Source organism: Trifolium pratense, linkage group LG1 (genome assembly GCF_020283565.1).
Source record: "Trifolium pratense cultivar HEN17-A07 linkage group LG1, ARS_RC_1.1, whole genome shotgun sequence".
NCBI classification, from domain to species: Eukaryota; Viridiplantae; Streptophyta; class Magnoliopsida; order Fabales; family Fabaceae; genus Trifolium; species Trifolium pratense.
Genome location: NC_060059.1, coordinates 10,911,868 through 10,928,383, shown reverse-complemented (window position 1 = coordinate 10,928,383; position 16,516 = coordinate 10,911,868). Strand labels below are relative to the sequence as shown.

Genomic DNA, 16,516 nt, shown 5'->3' with positions numbered 1-16,516 from the left:
TAGTTTTTGCCTTTACGAAGTTACATGACTTTTTTTTTTTTGACAAAACGAAGTTATATGACTTATGATCACGAATACACATACCTATCCCCACTTTATTATCATCAAAAAGCGCATCGACATTGCACTTAACTTTACCCAACGATGGTCTCTCTCACTTGACCTTGAAAAAGATGTTTTCTCTCCCCACCCCCCGTGATTCTTTTATACCCCCCAATATTCCGATTTTGCGCTTGCAAAAAACTTCGGTTCGCAGAAACCGAATTTTTTCTAGTACAAATTTTGAGTAAATTTTGGTTTTCAAGGCAAAAAAAACTTCGGTTTCTATAAACCGAAGTTTTTTGCAAGGGTAAAATTGGAAATTCAGGGGGTATAAAAGAATCACGGGGGGTGGGGAGAGAAAACATCCTTGAAAAACAGGGTATGGCCCAAACTAAACTGACAACAAACTAGGCCCAGCCAGTCTCAGACCAAAACTACGACCCATGTTTTCACGGCCCTTGAAACAACTGCATTTCGACAAAAAGAAAAAAAAAAAGAAAGAAAATAAGGACACGAAGTGCACGAATCGGTAAATCGTAACCCACGAACCCACGATCTCTCCTCCATCTACGAAACCCTTCTTCACCACTTTCTCCAAATCGCACCGTTTTCAACGCTTCATAATTTCATAACCGTCTCGCCATAACGTTTCCTCCGCCGTAATTACCACGGTATCATTTTTGCAGAAGCTTCCAAATCGAAGCTGTGACCTAATTCCTCTTCAACCAATTTTATCACACGAATGTGTTCGCTTTAAATCAGTAAGTAATTTTTCTACTAACTTATTTTTCATATCATAAGAGAGAAATTTTTTTGCACATTGATTATGATTTCTTATGTTTAGTTGATTAATTTAAGCTTTTTTTGTTTTTGAAAATTATTGCAATTAGTGGAAGAAATAGTTGCATCTTCTGATAAAGAGAAAACAAATGAAGGAAACAGAAACTGTAATAGTAATAATGATAATTTAGCTGCAACTGTTGCATGTGAAGATGAAGAACCTAGAACTGGGATGACATTTAGTTCTGAAGAAGAAGTTACTAGGTATTATATGAATTATGCCAAAAATATTGGTTTCGGAGTTGGAAAAATAAGTTCGAAAAACGGAGATGATGGAAAGAAATATTTTACTTTAGCTTGTAATTGTTCGAGAAGGTACGTTAGTACTTCGAAGAATCCTTCGAAGCAATATCTTACTTCGAAAACACAATGTCGGGCTAGGTTGAATGCATGTATGGCTTTAGATGGAACAATTACTGTTTCAAGAGTTGTTTTGGAACATAATCATGAACTTGGCTTTGCCAAAGGACGGTATTTTAGATTGGATGAGAGTTTGGGGCCTCCTCGTTTAGAACTTAATGATCAAGTTGCGAATAGTGTTGGCAAAAATCTTCAGTCTGTGGCTGTTGAAACAAATGGGTTTGAGAATCTTACTCTTGGAGAAAAAGATTGTAGAAACCATGTACCCAAAGTAAGGCGGCTAAGACTTGGGAGAGGAGATGTTGATGCAATTCATAGCTTTTTTCATAGAATGCAAAAGCAAAATAGTCAATTTTATTGCGCAATGGATATGGATGACAAAGGGATTATACAAAATTTATTTTGGGCAGATGCGAGGAGTAGGGCTGCATATGAATATTTTGGTGAAGTTATAACTTTTGACACCACTTATTCAATAGATAAATATGACTTGCCATTGACCCCTTTTGTTGGAGTGAACCATCATGGCCAGTCTATTTTGTTAGGGTGTGCAATATTGTCGAACATGGATACTAAAACTCTTACTTGGTTGTTCACAAGATTGTTAGAATGTATGCATGGACATGCTCCAAATGGCATAATTACTAATGAGGATAGCGCGATGAAAAGCGCAATTCAGGATGTCTTTCCGAAAGCTCGTCATCTATGGTGCTTGTGGCATATAATGAAAAAGGTTCCAGAAATCTTGGGTAAACACTCTTGTTATGAGTCTATCAAAACACTTTTGGATGGTGTGGTATATGACTCTTTGAGCAAAAGTGATTTCACAGAGAGGTGGGGAAATATGGTTGAACATTATAAACTGCATGACAATGAATGGTTAAAAGGGTTATTTGATGAGCGACATCGTTGGGTTCCTGTGTATGTGAAAGAAACATTTTGGGCTGGAATGTCGACTACACAAAGGAGTGAAAGTATAGACTCGTATTTTGATGGGTATGTAAACTCAAAGACAACATTGAAGCTATTTGTTGAACAGTATGACACTGCATTGAATGATAAAATCGAAAAGGAAAGCATGGCTGATTTTGATTCATTTAACACAACAATTGCTTGTGTAAGTCATTTTGGCTTTGAGATCCAATTCCAGAAGGCATTTACCAATGCAAAATTCATAGAATTTCAAGTAGAGGTTTCTTCTATGATGTATTGTAATACTAGCTTTGAGAGATTGGAGGACTCAAATTCAATATTCTCTGTTACTGAAAATAAGAAAGTAAATGAGAAAATTAAGGATGTGGTGTTTAAGGTATCTTTCAATGAAAAAGACTTCAAATTGCGGTGCACATGTTGCTTATTTGAGTTTAAAGGAATTTTATGCAGACACATTCTTTGTGTGCTTAAGCTCGTTGGCAAAACAGATTCGGTGCCGCCTTATTATATTTTTCCACGGTGGATGAAGTATGTAAAGCGGAGATATACACTGATTAAACGTGGTTTTGAAGAATTGCAACGTGTTAATATAGCATGTGATGCCTTTTATGAAGTTGCTTCTACAATGATAAATTCTGAAGATGATTTATTGAAAGTGCTGAATTTGATCAAGGACTTGAAAAATGTGTTGACTTGTAAAGAACCCTCCTCTAGAAGTGCACATGAACTTAGTTCAGTTCCAAACCATGTAACTAGGATGCTTGATCCGACAGTAACTCAAAGTAATGGGTGTCCTCCTTTGAAAAGGAAAACATCTAATATTGATCAAATTTTGAAGAAGAAGCTTGCAAGAAACAAACAAAAGAACAACCAGGAAAATAAAAATGATCAATGTCAAGAAGAGGTGATCTTGAAATTTGCAAATTTATTTTCTCTATTTAAATACAAGAGCTATGTGTGCGTGTATTAATTTTATAGTATAAATAAATGTAGTTTTGGATTTTTTATGGCAGGGCTTATTATGTACACCTATTGTTCAAGAAATTGATAATGAAGAACATCTTGGTGATGCCAGCCAGGTGATGAAAATATAGAACATGGTGCTCTTTCATTTTTATTTGAACATTTACATTGTGGAAATAGCTGATGCAATATATTTGTTTCGTAGGTTCTATATTGTCCTCAAATCAGAAACCAGAATGTTTCCTGTTCTGAACTTTTACAGGTATTGGTTATTTCTTTTGTGATAATATGGTCAAATTTTAATATATTATCAGTAATTTTTTTGCCCATATATTCTTTTTGCAGGCACAACACCACATGAATGATCCATCATCATAAGACATAGATCAAGCACTACTCTGGACATGACAGTTATAGTTGTAAATAAATTGTTAAAAAAGTGGTCTGTTTTTGCAAATATTTAGTTATTTCTTTTACCATTTAAATAGAACGATTTTGATATTGTTGATATTCAATTATTAATCGTATCGAAACTTGAAGGCTACAAAATATTACCATCTTTAAATATAATGGCAATCTGTGCATTGCGGCACAAAAGTTCTAGCTGATGTATATACACATTACAATAGCATTTGGAAACTGTTTCTAAAATACTTGATGGTTAACTCCTTTGAACTCTGCAATGTGGAATTATATTTGTATTCTCTGATGCATATTTGACTTGTTCTTTATTGACCCAGGAAGTTGCTTCTTTCAAATCTTTTTGGGATCACCAAGAGATTTGACATCTTTAATCAAAATTTAAACATCTCCTTTTAATTCTGCTTCTAACTCTCCACCGAAGCTCTACAGTAGTATAGTAATATAATACAATATTCCATTGGTTTTGACTGCAACAAATATTTTCAGTTCATTCTATATTATAATTCCATAACGAATTTGCCTCTTGGAGCCTGCACAATTTTATTACAATGAATATACATTGTATTCTGATGCCTTCTCCATAAATGGATTTTGTGTCTAGTTGGTAGAACACAGGTCATTGAAAATGAGAGCATGATGCCAAGTAGGTGTGCTTGTTTGGCAATGTACTCTTGCTTAGGATAATGAAATGTGGACAAGCCTTGTTCAGGTATACAATATAAGAACTTTTTGTTTGCTACTTTTTTATGAACAATGTGACTGTCCTCCATGGTGTGTGTACTGTATTGAAGAGATGGGACCTTATTAAAAGAGACCACCTGTTATCAACATACCATCCTTAAAAGCATGTCTGGAAAATGAATGCAAAAGTTCTTTCTACTCTATAGAAACAATATAAAGTGATAATTTTGCTAACCAAATTATTTCTTTGCAGGATCCTGGAAAAATTGCTACTTAACATTTTATTTTATTTTTGTTCTAACTACTGGTTGAAAATAGATGACACCATGATATGCAAAAAGAGAATTTGTAGTTCTTTGAAGTAGGCATCTATAACCAATAGATATTAGATTAAGATGTCAACATATATATAGTGGTGTTTCAAAAAAAAAAAAAAAACATATATATAAGGGGGTCAAATCACTCTAGTAACTCTTGGTAGAATTACTCCATTCAATAATAACATATCATATCATTATAAACATTAAATTTCACAAATCCACCCATTGAATTAAAAGTTCAACTCTTCAAATTTAGCACAAATACGAGATATAAAATAAATATTAGGCTTGCAAACCACAACAGACTATGATCTTATTTTTATCTGCACTCAGCTACCTAGATATGATACATCACATAACACTTTACCATCACCAGCTTATTAATGGACATTTTTTGAGACACTCCTCATTTCAATAATCATATCCTTAATTTCTTCTCATGGAACCGGTCTTTCCAACTGTTGTTGTGGTTCTGATCTTCTTCTTAGCGCGATGAATGAAGTCCTGAAAATGGTCTTCAAGGCTTTCATTTTTGCCAGTATTACCATGATGAATCTCGTGATCTGGAGCAGCTGCAGGGTTGTTCTGACCCCTACCGATATTCGAAACGGTTCTGATTTTTTTCTTAGCGCGTTGAATGAAATCTTTGAAAGTGTCATTAATATCCACTGATTCCTTACCTTGTTGATTACCATTTTGTGCCACTGCTTTCTTGGGAGCATGTTGTTGAGGTAATTCACTCTTGGCAGAAACTTTTGTTTCTCTTTCTGAACTTCCAACAAGAGTTGAAGCACCTTTTGCTTTTGCTACACTTGGAACTGCTTTTGAGTATCCATTCTCTTTGTATGCAGGTGTCGGATAATCAAACATGATAGGGATTGCATCTGATGATGTTTCTGTTTGAGCCTTGTGATGTGTAGGATGATGTGGTTTTGTTTGGACACTAACTGTCTTAGGGAGAGATGATGGAGAATTTGAACCATTGGTGACATGTTTGTGTTCTTGATTGAAGCTCGAGATTTTTTGAATGGCTCGGACAGCAGGATTGCTTGCAAAGACATGACGGATTTTGGTGCACACAGAAGAATTTGATGAACTGTTGTTGTTTTCCATAGAATTGTGTACTCGAAAAGAGGCTAAAGCTAAGAGAAGATTATGGGGTGGAGCACACTACAAGAGTTGCAGAAGATTGTTTTAATGTTATATAGTGTTTATCCAAGTGTGAAAAGGAAAGATGGAAAACAAGAATATTTTGAAAATGAGAATTGCTAACACTGCCCTTACAAGTTACAACATTGGTCATTAAAGAATAAAAAAAAGTAAGTCTGTTTGAGAAAATGGTGTATTTTTTACATTAACAAATGGTTAACTTGTATTCCTAAGATAAACTTTCCTTTGATTGATTCCTTAAGCAATGTTATCATTATTTAAAATAAACTCGAAGATATGTTTTTTGTGCGATCAGACTCGTTCAAAGTGAACAACTCAGTTTAGAGAGTAAAATGAATTAAAAGTAAATTAATTCCATATGGATAATATTCCTAACAGCCGCTAATGAGGTTACTTTTTCTTAGTTTTCATGGCAAGGATCAATTCTCACTTTCTTGTCTCCACTTAGATCTCTGAAACAAACGAATTTAACTTAACAATCACACTATAGGGAACATTTTTTGTTCATTGTAAAAAGAAGGGTGAAAAATGAAACTTGACATTAGGGCTTTACATAGGAGAATCATGGATGGTATAGGATTCAACAAAGACTCATAGTTAGTTAAACAAAACCAAGTTGTAAGAATCTTGTATTACGTAAGCTTCCCATGCAAGAAACATGATGTCTTGGTGAATGTCAAGTTAAAAATAGGTTGTTGATTTGTTGGTGAAAATAACAGCCTTAAAATACCAAAAGAAGAACGAAAATTTATTTGTGATATTAGCCATAATTTTGAAGAAAATTCTATATGATTAAAACTAGTAATGTTTGTCAATTGTTGTTGTGCTTCTTAAACGAACCCAAATCTTTGTTTCTGTTTTTCTCTTTATATTCAAATAATTAAAGAGATTTAGTTAAAGTTTTTTAATCAATCGGAGTACTCAAGTTCAATCTCTTATAGAAAAAATCTTTATTTATCACAAAATCTGTTTCCCTAGACAATTATAAGGTTAAAACTAATTTGTTGTTATATGTTTCATGTTTTGAGTTTTCTAAACATATATGGTGAATAGTGATTAAAGGATCTTTATAGGTTTGCCTTTACAACTTTACATGCTTATTATAACGGCTGATTTTTGTGAGAGCATATATCCATTAGCATTAAGTGCAATAACAAAAAATTCAAGATAAATTAGTATAACTTTGCCACGATTTTATTATTACTATTATTATTAAGAAAATTTTAATAGTATTTCTGGAGTATTAGCTAAGGAACTCAAAACGTATCTTAAAATTTGTGTAGTCAACCTCTTAAAAATGTAAAAAATACGCTTTTCAACAAATAAAAAATTCTTAAATAGTGCATATTTGCCTTATTAAATTTTTTGAACTATGACTTGTCTAGAGATAGGATAGGACACCTAGATGCTGAAATGGGTGAATAAATAAACATATCAATTAGTTGATACTATAATATGAGATTTTAAACCCTTGTTCAAAGATGCACAAAAGCGGTGAAATGCTACGAAATCTTGCATGCGGTTGTAGCTGGTTATAATCTTACGATTTGATTTGTCAATGAAGAAGGGAATATCAATTTGTCAAGACCTTTTCAAGGAAGAAAGAAAACCATCCATTTGAGTATTAAAGCAAAGCACTCTTAATAATTGAGCTAAGTTATAGTTGTACTCCTACATTCTCACAGCAAAGATTTGCTATTTTCCACTCACAAAAAACAAATTCCCTATCTTACAGTATCATTTATTTTTTCCACTTTTACAAAAAAAAAATTAATTCTTACTATCCTTAATAATATATAAAAAAAACTAGGATATATTCCAAACTGTCCACAGTTGAATTTCTGTGATCAGTTTTGTCCACCAGTATTAAAATGTTTTCTATACACAACCTGGAAGACAAAGCACACAAACTAAACTGACATTTAGAGAACATAAATTGATCAGTGTTGACTGAATAATTTAATCAAATACATGTTTATCATGTAAATAGTTATGTATAAATGCAATTTTTTAATAAACTTGTGAAAATAAGCTAATAATAACTCATAAAAATACTTTAGCAGAAAGAAGGAGAGCAACCCCTTGATTACCTTCTCAAAGTTATTTGTATAATTTGTTCCAAAGAATTACACAAATATTTGTCATAAACTCAGCAAACTAATTGCCTCAGCAGAATTCAAGATGCAGCTACCTAATTTTAACACCAAGACATGGAAGAAAATTATGGTGTTAAATCTATTTTTGGCCTCTATAAAACCAGCAAATTTTAGTTTCAATGACAGAAAAATAAATAATTTGGCTTTCAAACCTTTAAAATGTTAATTTAATTTTCTTTATTGAAAATGCACACATTTTAATTTTAGTCCCTAGAAAATATTTTCATTAAAATCTGAAATCATGGTTTTTGATCCCCCATTATTCATATTTTAAGGCACAAACAAAATTCATTTTACAAGTCAAGGAAAACTTGTCGGGTACTTACATGCTTAATATAGCATCATATACGTCATTGGGTGATTTACTAATTTTTCAAAATAGAAATTACAAAAAATTGTCCCCGTAAGCATACAACAGTTAGGAACTGAGATTCAAACCCAGAATTCCCTACCTATTCACCTTAAAGGGTTAAACTTTGACGACTAGACTACTTGACAAAAAGAATGAAATTACAAAGATTTGAAGAAATAATCTTAGTATCAGCATACCAAGTAAGGAAAAGCAGAGAAGAAATCTCGGGTCACATTAACAAAATGTGTTTGCTAACATGCATCATATAAGCTTTTAAGGAAATCTACATACAGGGTAAGTTATATCATGTGTCAGATCAGAACAATCAGCATAATGTAAAAAGAAGATACATATATATATGCAAATAGCACTTAGCAATTGGACTAACATGCAACTAGTTCGGAATTCGGATAGTAAATATTTACAATTTAAGATGCCAAGAGAACCAACAGTAAGTAACCATCTTGATGCTTATTTGAAAGTGTTTCGAGATTGCGCAAAGACATAGATGGTGGATTAAAAATTGCATAAATTATATAATCACCGTTGACTAAATTGTTGCTGTTGGATTCATAAGGTATGATTCCTCATTCTGATGTCGATTTATGTATGCTCAATACTCAATGACGGAAAGTTTTTACTGCCTTCTCTATCTGTCTCCGGCAAAGAGGACAGCTGGTCAAGTGCGAAGAGCAAGCTGTACAGCAGCACATATGTCCACACCTGACATCACAGCAACATAGATCTTAGGGACTTTATACTTCGAATGTGAAATTAAGTAGATAGTTCAACTATAAGAGCTTTGAACATCTCAGTTTTTAGGAGGCATGTTAGTATGTTAGAACGTATCCACATATAATACAAATAACGAAGCTTAGCTCAGTTCATGAATTTCCTGCAAAGTCCAACTTTTTTGCATGTAAGATTGAAATATAGCTAATAAACATTTATGGCAACATATTACATGTGTTGTGAGTTGATAAAGAATATCCCCTTACCATTTCTTCATGTTTGATAATAATCAATAAAGATCATAAGCAAGAAATGGTAGTGGGATTTTCTTTATATCAATGGAAGAAGTAAAGAAAATGAAAAATTGAGGCAGAGATTCACATATATAGAAGCATGCTTGTCATTTTCAGTGCCACTGTTTTCATATAATAGCATGACATACAGTATGTAGATAAGAGGATAAGATTGATAGCTTACGGAACAAAAACAGAGTTATATTCCTGCTCAAGGCATATTACACATAAATTTGGCATTGCACTTTCCCTTTTAGCACTATCGGATAAAATGTCAGCCTTTTCACCTGGGGCATAATTATAAATTTCAAGTAGTTATTGAAACAGCCATTGCAAACTTAAATATTGTAGAACCAATGCAATATACCTTCATTATCTTGTCCAGACCTCTTAGCAGCTGCAGCGAGTAACCTGCATAAAATTGTTCAGATTATTAAAGTTGCAAGGCAATGTTAAATGAGTGGAATCATATGCATAGGGCATATTTCCACTTAACTTTAGGGGTGAATTCTTGTTCATAACAACATTGTATAATTGTCATCCTAATTGAAAAGCATTTAACAGTATTCAGTTTGTCGCCAGTGATGTGTACCTTTTCTGGAATTCACTGCGACGCCGTCGTTCCAAGATGTATCGAATAGCATGATTGGCTATCATATAAACACCCAACGCTGTCAAGCCCACAGAAGCGCACTTATACAAACTAATAAAAAAAATTGGTTAATAAACAATTTTGTAGGCAAAAACATACAGTAAGCAAACATAAAGTAAAGCAACCTTGCCCATTTCCCAAGATTTGCAATGAGTTCATCAATTGATTTGAGAGAGACAAAAAATGGCCCTTTGAGGGATCGCTGAATTCGAATGGCTCCAACATCGTCTCTAGTGACCTGATCATACAGTTCCAAAAATTATTCTTTTAAAAAGAGTTTGAAATAGAAAAGGATTAATACAAGCAGACACAAAAGCACACCAGAGCATTTTGAAGGAAAAAAAGCACACGCCAGAGTAGATAAACCGAATATAGGAACTAAGACCTTATATAAAAATATAAAGCAGTCCTTGTAGACCTTTCCTTTGGAACAAAGACAACTTTAATTTTATTGTATGCTGTAATGCATTTCATTTTGTGAGAAACAGGCATGATGTATTTCCCTCACGCGTAATGAAAATAAACAATACAACAAACCCTTCCCATCTAAAATTTAGACCATGAGGCAGAGATATATAGCACGTAAGCATATATTTATTGAAATTATTGTTCCAACAAGTAACCTGTTGCATCTTGTACCATTACCTATCTACTCTGCATCAGTAATAATGCCAATTATTCTGAAATTTTGTAATATATGATATTCTTGAGAAAGTAACAAGCGATATCTCTGAAACTAATTAGATTACCTCACCAACAGCGGTCATGGAAGTTCCAACTGGAAGTACCCGTTCAATTCTCTTCACTCCCAGCATCTGAAAATATAATTTCAATTATGTCAGTTTACAAAATATGCATCCGAGTGCTTATTTTTTTTGCAGGGGGAGGAGCAGGGAGTGAATAGTGTGCGGTCAAGTACTGACACTCCCACCTTTAGACCTTGGATATAATCCAACTTTCCACGCTCAAGATCCAGACCCGACTGTTCAAATGCCTCGCTTCCAACAGGTAATTCAAAACCAGTAGCACCCCGAGCTCCAAATACACGCACATGATCAGTCTTATCTTCCTAACACAAAATTGAAAGAATTCTTATCTTAAAATAATTATTTCAAGCGAATTTGGTTTCTACTCATAGAATATATATTCACGCACAATATTTTATTTAATATCATTTTCCTTTTCTGACTCGAAGAGGGGAGTTTTCAGTTCAGAAGTTTAATTTAAGAAGCAAGCATTCCATCATCATGACAAGTGATAACCAACAACAACTGCACTAGAAGAAGACAAGCTACACACCAGATACCAAGGAACTTCTTTACTCATGGATAACATTGACGCAGAATCTTGTATCCAGGAACCAGCATCATTGTGTTTAAGAAAATGTTGTTCTGCCTAAAAAGAAAATTGTAAAACAGGCATGTATTAGTTGTAAAGGGCTAAAATGAGATAGGCAACATCCTTATAAAAGAGATTATTCATGCTTTTAAAAAATGTAAGTATACATACTCTTTCTTCAACTATTACACCTCTTAAACCACTGAACTCGCAGCTAATTGGGGTTTCAGAACCAACTCTTCCAGAAATTGCAACAACCAAGGGAATTACTTCTTCATCCAACAGTTGTGCTGAAAAGTGAAGAATCCCAAGCATGATCAGAAACCACAGCAGCACAGGTTGCATCACTAATTACCAGGTAGTTAACTATAACACAGTTAAAGTGCATCTAATCTCTATCTTCTTCACAGTCGAAGCACACATCAATTTTTTTTAATAACAAGTACAACTATTTGATATACATATCAAAGAAGCCAGTATCTTATGGATGTCTCATTACTACAACTATTGTGGATTGAAAGTTCATTGTTACCAAAATAATGACAAAAAAATAAAACAAAATTGTGGACTGCATCAAAAAGCTCTTCGAGAAAGTTCAATATTCGTGCCAATTGATTATTCTAAAACAACACAAATAACATGAATGTGAAAGACAACTAGAAATTTCCAGCCAAGATGCCACTAAACCAACATTTGGCGCAAGAAGCTACCATTCAAAACAAAACAAACTTCCGAAAACGAAATGCTACAGGTTCAACCAACAATTTATATGCAATTAAACTACCAATCGAATGGACAGTATTATCAACATGGAAATGGAGATTGTAATTTATTTATTTTTATGAAATTGTAAATTTAATAATTTATCAAACATTTTAACCAATAATCTTTCTTGAAAATACTAAATAACCATACATATAATAATAATACATCAGAAATAAAACCTAGTTATAAAAGTAAACAAAAAATCATTATTTTCAAATACCAGTGAGTATAATTTAAACTCACATATATATAGGTATATTCAATAAACATTAGGAACAAAACAAAATCAATGATCAATAAAAGTTCCAGTTACTGAAAATAACACAAACCTAGCTCCTTCAGTTGATTGACCCGGTTAACCGATTTAAGAAAATCAACATCCCTACACAAAAGAAGGGGGAAAAAAAAACACTGTAAATGTTATAAATTGGCAGAAATTAACGCGATTATGGTGATAAGTGATAACTACCTGCCATTGGATCTACCGAGAAGATAAAGAGCAGCAGCACTCAAACAGCAGCTGATACCATGCCAAGGAACCATTTCCATCTTCAACAACACTCAATTTAGTTTTTGTAAGGATTTAGGTTTATTAGGTTAGAGATTTTGTGACAGTGATAATAGTTTCATTATTATTCTTTAGACGAAAGGAAAATGAAAATAGGATGAAAATGAAGGAATTTGATGAAATGAGTAAAATGAAGGAAGAAGGGTAAAAATAATAATAATAGAAATGGATATGCCTACGTGTTACGGGTACTACAATTTAGTCGACGGTGATTATATAATTTATCTAATTTTTAATCCATTATTATCTATGTTTGAGGAATCTCGAAACACTTTCAAATAAGCATCAAGATCAAATAAGTATCAAGATGGTGACTTACTGTTGGTTCTAGTTTTTTTTAAGGAGAATGTTAATTTGTGTCCTTAGGCTATGTTTGGATTGATGGTATCGAACGGAATGGAGCGGAATGGAATATAATGGAATGGAGTGGAGCGGAACGGAATGGAACACAAATTTCGTTCCATTGTTTGGATATTCAATAGCGGAATGGAATAAAATTACCACTCCATCGTTTGGGAAATGAACGGAATCGAATAAATTATAACATTTTTATTCCAATTTTACCCTTACTTTAAAGCATTGAACTATAAGCCATAACCCCAAATACCAATATCCTTATTTTAAAACACTAGTGCAGAGGCAGAATTTCAATAGTCAAACATGAGCATCAAACATGATAACAATCAAATACTAGTTTCTAATCACCTAAACATTGACCATAACTTTTTCATTGCTAAGGGAGGGAGGACATAAATTATAAAATCGTACATGGTGTATGAGTTATATACCAGTATATGACAACCTCATCCCCAACACAAAAAAATTGCACTCAGTAACACTGTAACAGGACATAGACTTCCATAATCAAAAACAAAATCCATATAAGAATTCCTAAACCAACATGAGTACAAGGTCACAAAATTATAATACGAGTTTATCATATCTAATATTAAATAAAAAATGAATAACATGTGTGTATATATATAACAAAATCAAATTAGCAATGCAACGAGTTGCACACAGTTAAAGGACAAACAACGATGAAGAAGAAATGTGAAGAGAAGTGCAAACATGTAATAGAAGAGAAGAGTAGGGACAAAATTGTAATTATATTATTAATGTGTTTCATTCCATTAGATACACCCCAAATTGGATGGAATGAAAAATTGAAGGAATGAGTGGTATTGGATGGAATGAGTTCCATCATACTCCATTCCATTCATTTTGTACAAAACCAAACAATGGAATCTGGCTTTATCCCACTCCACTCCATCCCATTCCACCACTTTCCATCAATCCAAACATAGCCTTAAGGGCACATGTTAAGAAGATAAATGTGGAAAAAATTTATTGAACTTGTGGTGTATTCAATTATCTAAACATTAAATTCTTTGTATCATTAAATGCTATATTTCTATTTTTAGGTAGCTTAACATGTGCTCTTAGGGCACAAGTTAACATGACCCTTTTTTTAATAATAAAGATATTGAAAAAGTTCCCTCTAAAAGTTGCATATTATAGATGTCATGATTTGTAGTAAGGTGAATATATGCTTCTTTTTTTTTGGTGAATAAATATATGCTTCTTTTTTTTTTTCTTTTTGGTTTCCATATATGCTTCTTTTAAGTCACGAAAGACCAAGAATTTCATAATTATCTTGATATTAATATAATATATCAATGTTTGTAATATTTTATCTGTAGTGATCTTTCAAATATGTATTTATAGAGATAGTTAGTTTATAGCGGTTGAATTTATAGTTTAAACAATAAATTTAAATTAGTAGATTAAATTTGTGGTGTTTAGTAAAATTAATAATTTAATTGATTTATAGGTATGACAAAGAAAAAAAATGAAAGAAAAATTTATAAGGTATAAACTTAAACTATAAGCTTGTGAGATAAAAAGAAAATATATTGATTTTAACCAAAAATGATCAATATAAAAATTTATTGGTCTCCTCTAACCAAACTCTAGTATTATCTAAGTGGGCCTTTTTTTGATAACAAATGAACAGTCTTTATCTTCTTCTTCTTTTTTTTATTTTTTTTTTTATCTATTATAGGTTCAACAGTTTTTACTAAATAAAAATAATAATTAATAACTTCATGTCTCCTTTTTATTTCTCAAGTGGTATTTATGAAAAATAATTATCTAACTAAAATTAAAATCTCATTATATATATATATATATATATATATATATATATATATATATATATATATATATATATATTTGACTAGTGAAAACTTTTTTTATATGTTAGTTTGAGTGGGGGTTGCTCATATCTTGACTCGATGCTTGGTCACTAGCAAACTTGCCTCTCCGTGGATTCGTAGACCCACAAAAGTCAAGGTAGGTCAAAGAAAATACTATCTCCGGTAAATGCCGAGCTCTTTCTATACACACAATGAAAATAACAAAAACATACCTCAGGATGGCCCTCGTAATAGTTATCTTCCTTGTCATCATTGTCATCGTAATAGTTATCTTCCTCATCATCATCCATGCTAAAATCAGATAAATCAACCACAAAATATTATAAACGTTTGATAAATTAAGGAGTAGAAATTAGACAATCACAACCGAAACAGTAAATATATAGTTCTAAATATAAACCATAAATATTTTCATAGTCAATCCACGATAATCTCTACTTACTATAAAAGATAGAAGTTGCAACCCTAATTGGATGACATCATGCATGATGTCATTGAAAACCCTAACTTCTTTAAGAACCCTAATCCATCATGGCCAACCATCTCTTGACACCTATAAGCATGTGTGGGTCTATCATGTGTGGGCTAATAGTGATATGACAAGTGTGTCATTATCTTTGCACTTAGTGCCTTATGTCATTGTGATGCAATAAGTTCAATGCTCATGTGACAATTGTATCTTGGTGATCACTCAAGAAGCTTTTGGAACCTCCATCTTGCATGCATTAGCCATATATATCTTCATCCAACATCATCTTAAATCTTCATATTCTTCTCCAAAACCACCACTACCATAACTACTTATCTCTATTTATTCCTCTATCTCTCACAAACAAGATTGAAAAAAAAAATAACAACACAAATTTTTACACAACAATTTTACAAAAAAAAAAAAAAAAAGTAAAGGATTCAATCACTTTGTTTAAGGGTTTGCTCAAGTAATCCATCTATTTAAGGTGCATCAAGTTAGAACAAAAATCATGCAACTATAAGAAAAAACAGAGGATTCAAACACTTTGTTTAAGAGATTGATTTTGAAGAAAATGAGATTAAAATACTTATGAATGTTGTTTATTTTGTTTAAACTTGAGAACACTATCAAGAAATGTGATTAACATGTTGTAACAATATATGTTTTTCTAAGCATGATTTAGTGAAACTTAACAAAAAAAAATGAATACAAAAGCACATTGGTGAAGGTGAAAGAAGAGAGAGAAGAGAGTTTTCGGATTAGCGAGAGGAGAAGAGAGAGAAAATGAATGGAAAAATGAACAAATTTGGATTTTCTGGGTATTTATAGGGACTAGATCCGGTGTACGCGCGCCTATGACAGAAGCGTGCACCCGCGCCATCCTGGCCTTTGAGCTTTAACAAACGGCCCAGCGTGCAACGTGCTTCTCCCCCTATAAGGTCAAGGATGTCTGATTAATCAGACAGCCACGATATCCCCTCCTTTTTTTTGCTTTTTTGGGCGTCCACTGGGCCTGTACTTTTTCCCCCCTGTTATTTACACCCCAACTTTTATTATTTGCACTGTTTCCTTCTCTCTTTTTTTTTTTATTTAAAATTAAGTCTTTTAATTTATTTTTATTTGCCTATTTTTGTTTATATATATAAATGAAATATATATATATATATATATATATATATAAACAATATAATTAATTTCCATATAAATCAATTAACTTTAAATAAATTTCAAGTTGGTC

At 32.5% G+C, this 16,516-nt stretch overlaps 3 protein-coding genes across 3 annotated transcripts; 1 reads left to right on the top strand and 2 right to left on the bottom strand.

Moving 5' to 3' along the window:
* Window positions 1-407: 407 nt before the first annotated feature.
* Window positions 408-3,663, top strand: LOC123914825 (protein FAR-RED IMPAIRED RESPONSE 1-like). Its single transcript, XM_045966013.1, has 5 exons — window positions 408-803; window positions 933-3,079; window positions 3,189-3,254; window positions 3,344-3,400; window positions 3,484-3,663. Coding segments are annotated over exons 1-5 (2,304 nt in total). The 5' UTR covers window positions 408-802; the 3' UTR covers window positions 3,517-3,663.
* Window positions 3,664-4,705: 1,042 nt separating this feature from the next.
* On the bottom strand, window positions 4,706-5,675 carry LOC123914890. The gene has a single exon (XM_045966076.1). The coding sequence runs from the start codon at window positions 5,673-5,675 to the stop codon at window positions 4,989-4,991; it is 687 nt and encodes a 228-aa protein (XP_045822032.1). The 3' UTR covers window positions 4,706-4,988.
* A 2,766-nt stretch (window positions 5,676-8,441) lies between these two features.
* LOC123914748 (E3 ubiquitin-protein ligase SP1-like) lies at window positions 8,442-12,797 on the bottom strand. The gene is made up of 11 exons (XM_045965949.1): window positions 12,490-12,797; window positions 12,350-12,402; window positions 11,427-11,545; window positions 11,217-11,312; window positions 10,849-10,986; window positions 10,667-10,732; window positions 10,043-10,155; window positions 9,858-9,968; window positions 9,633-9,676; window positions 9,450-9,552; window positions 8,442-8,963 (listed from the first exon to the last, which is right to left on the bottom strand). The coding sequence occupies exons 1-11, from the start codon at window positions 12,567-12,569 to the stop codon at window positions 8,861-8,863; spliced, it is 1,026 nt and encodes a 341-aa protein (XP_045821905.1). The 5' UTR covers window positions 12,570-12,797; the 3' UTR covers window positions 8,442-8,860.
* Between the last annotated feature and the right edge of the window lie 3,719 nt (window positions 12,798-16,516).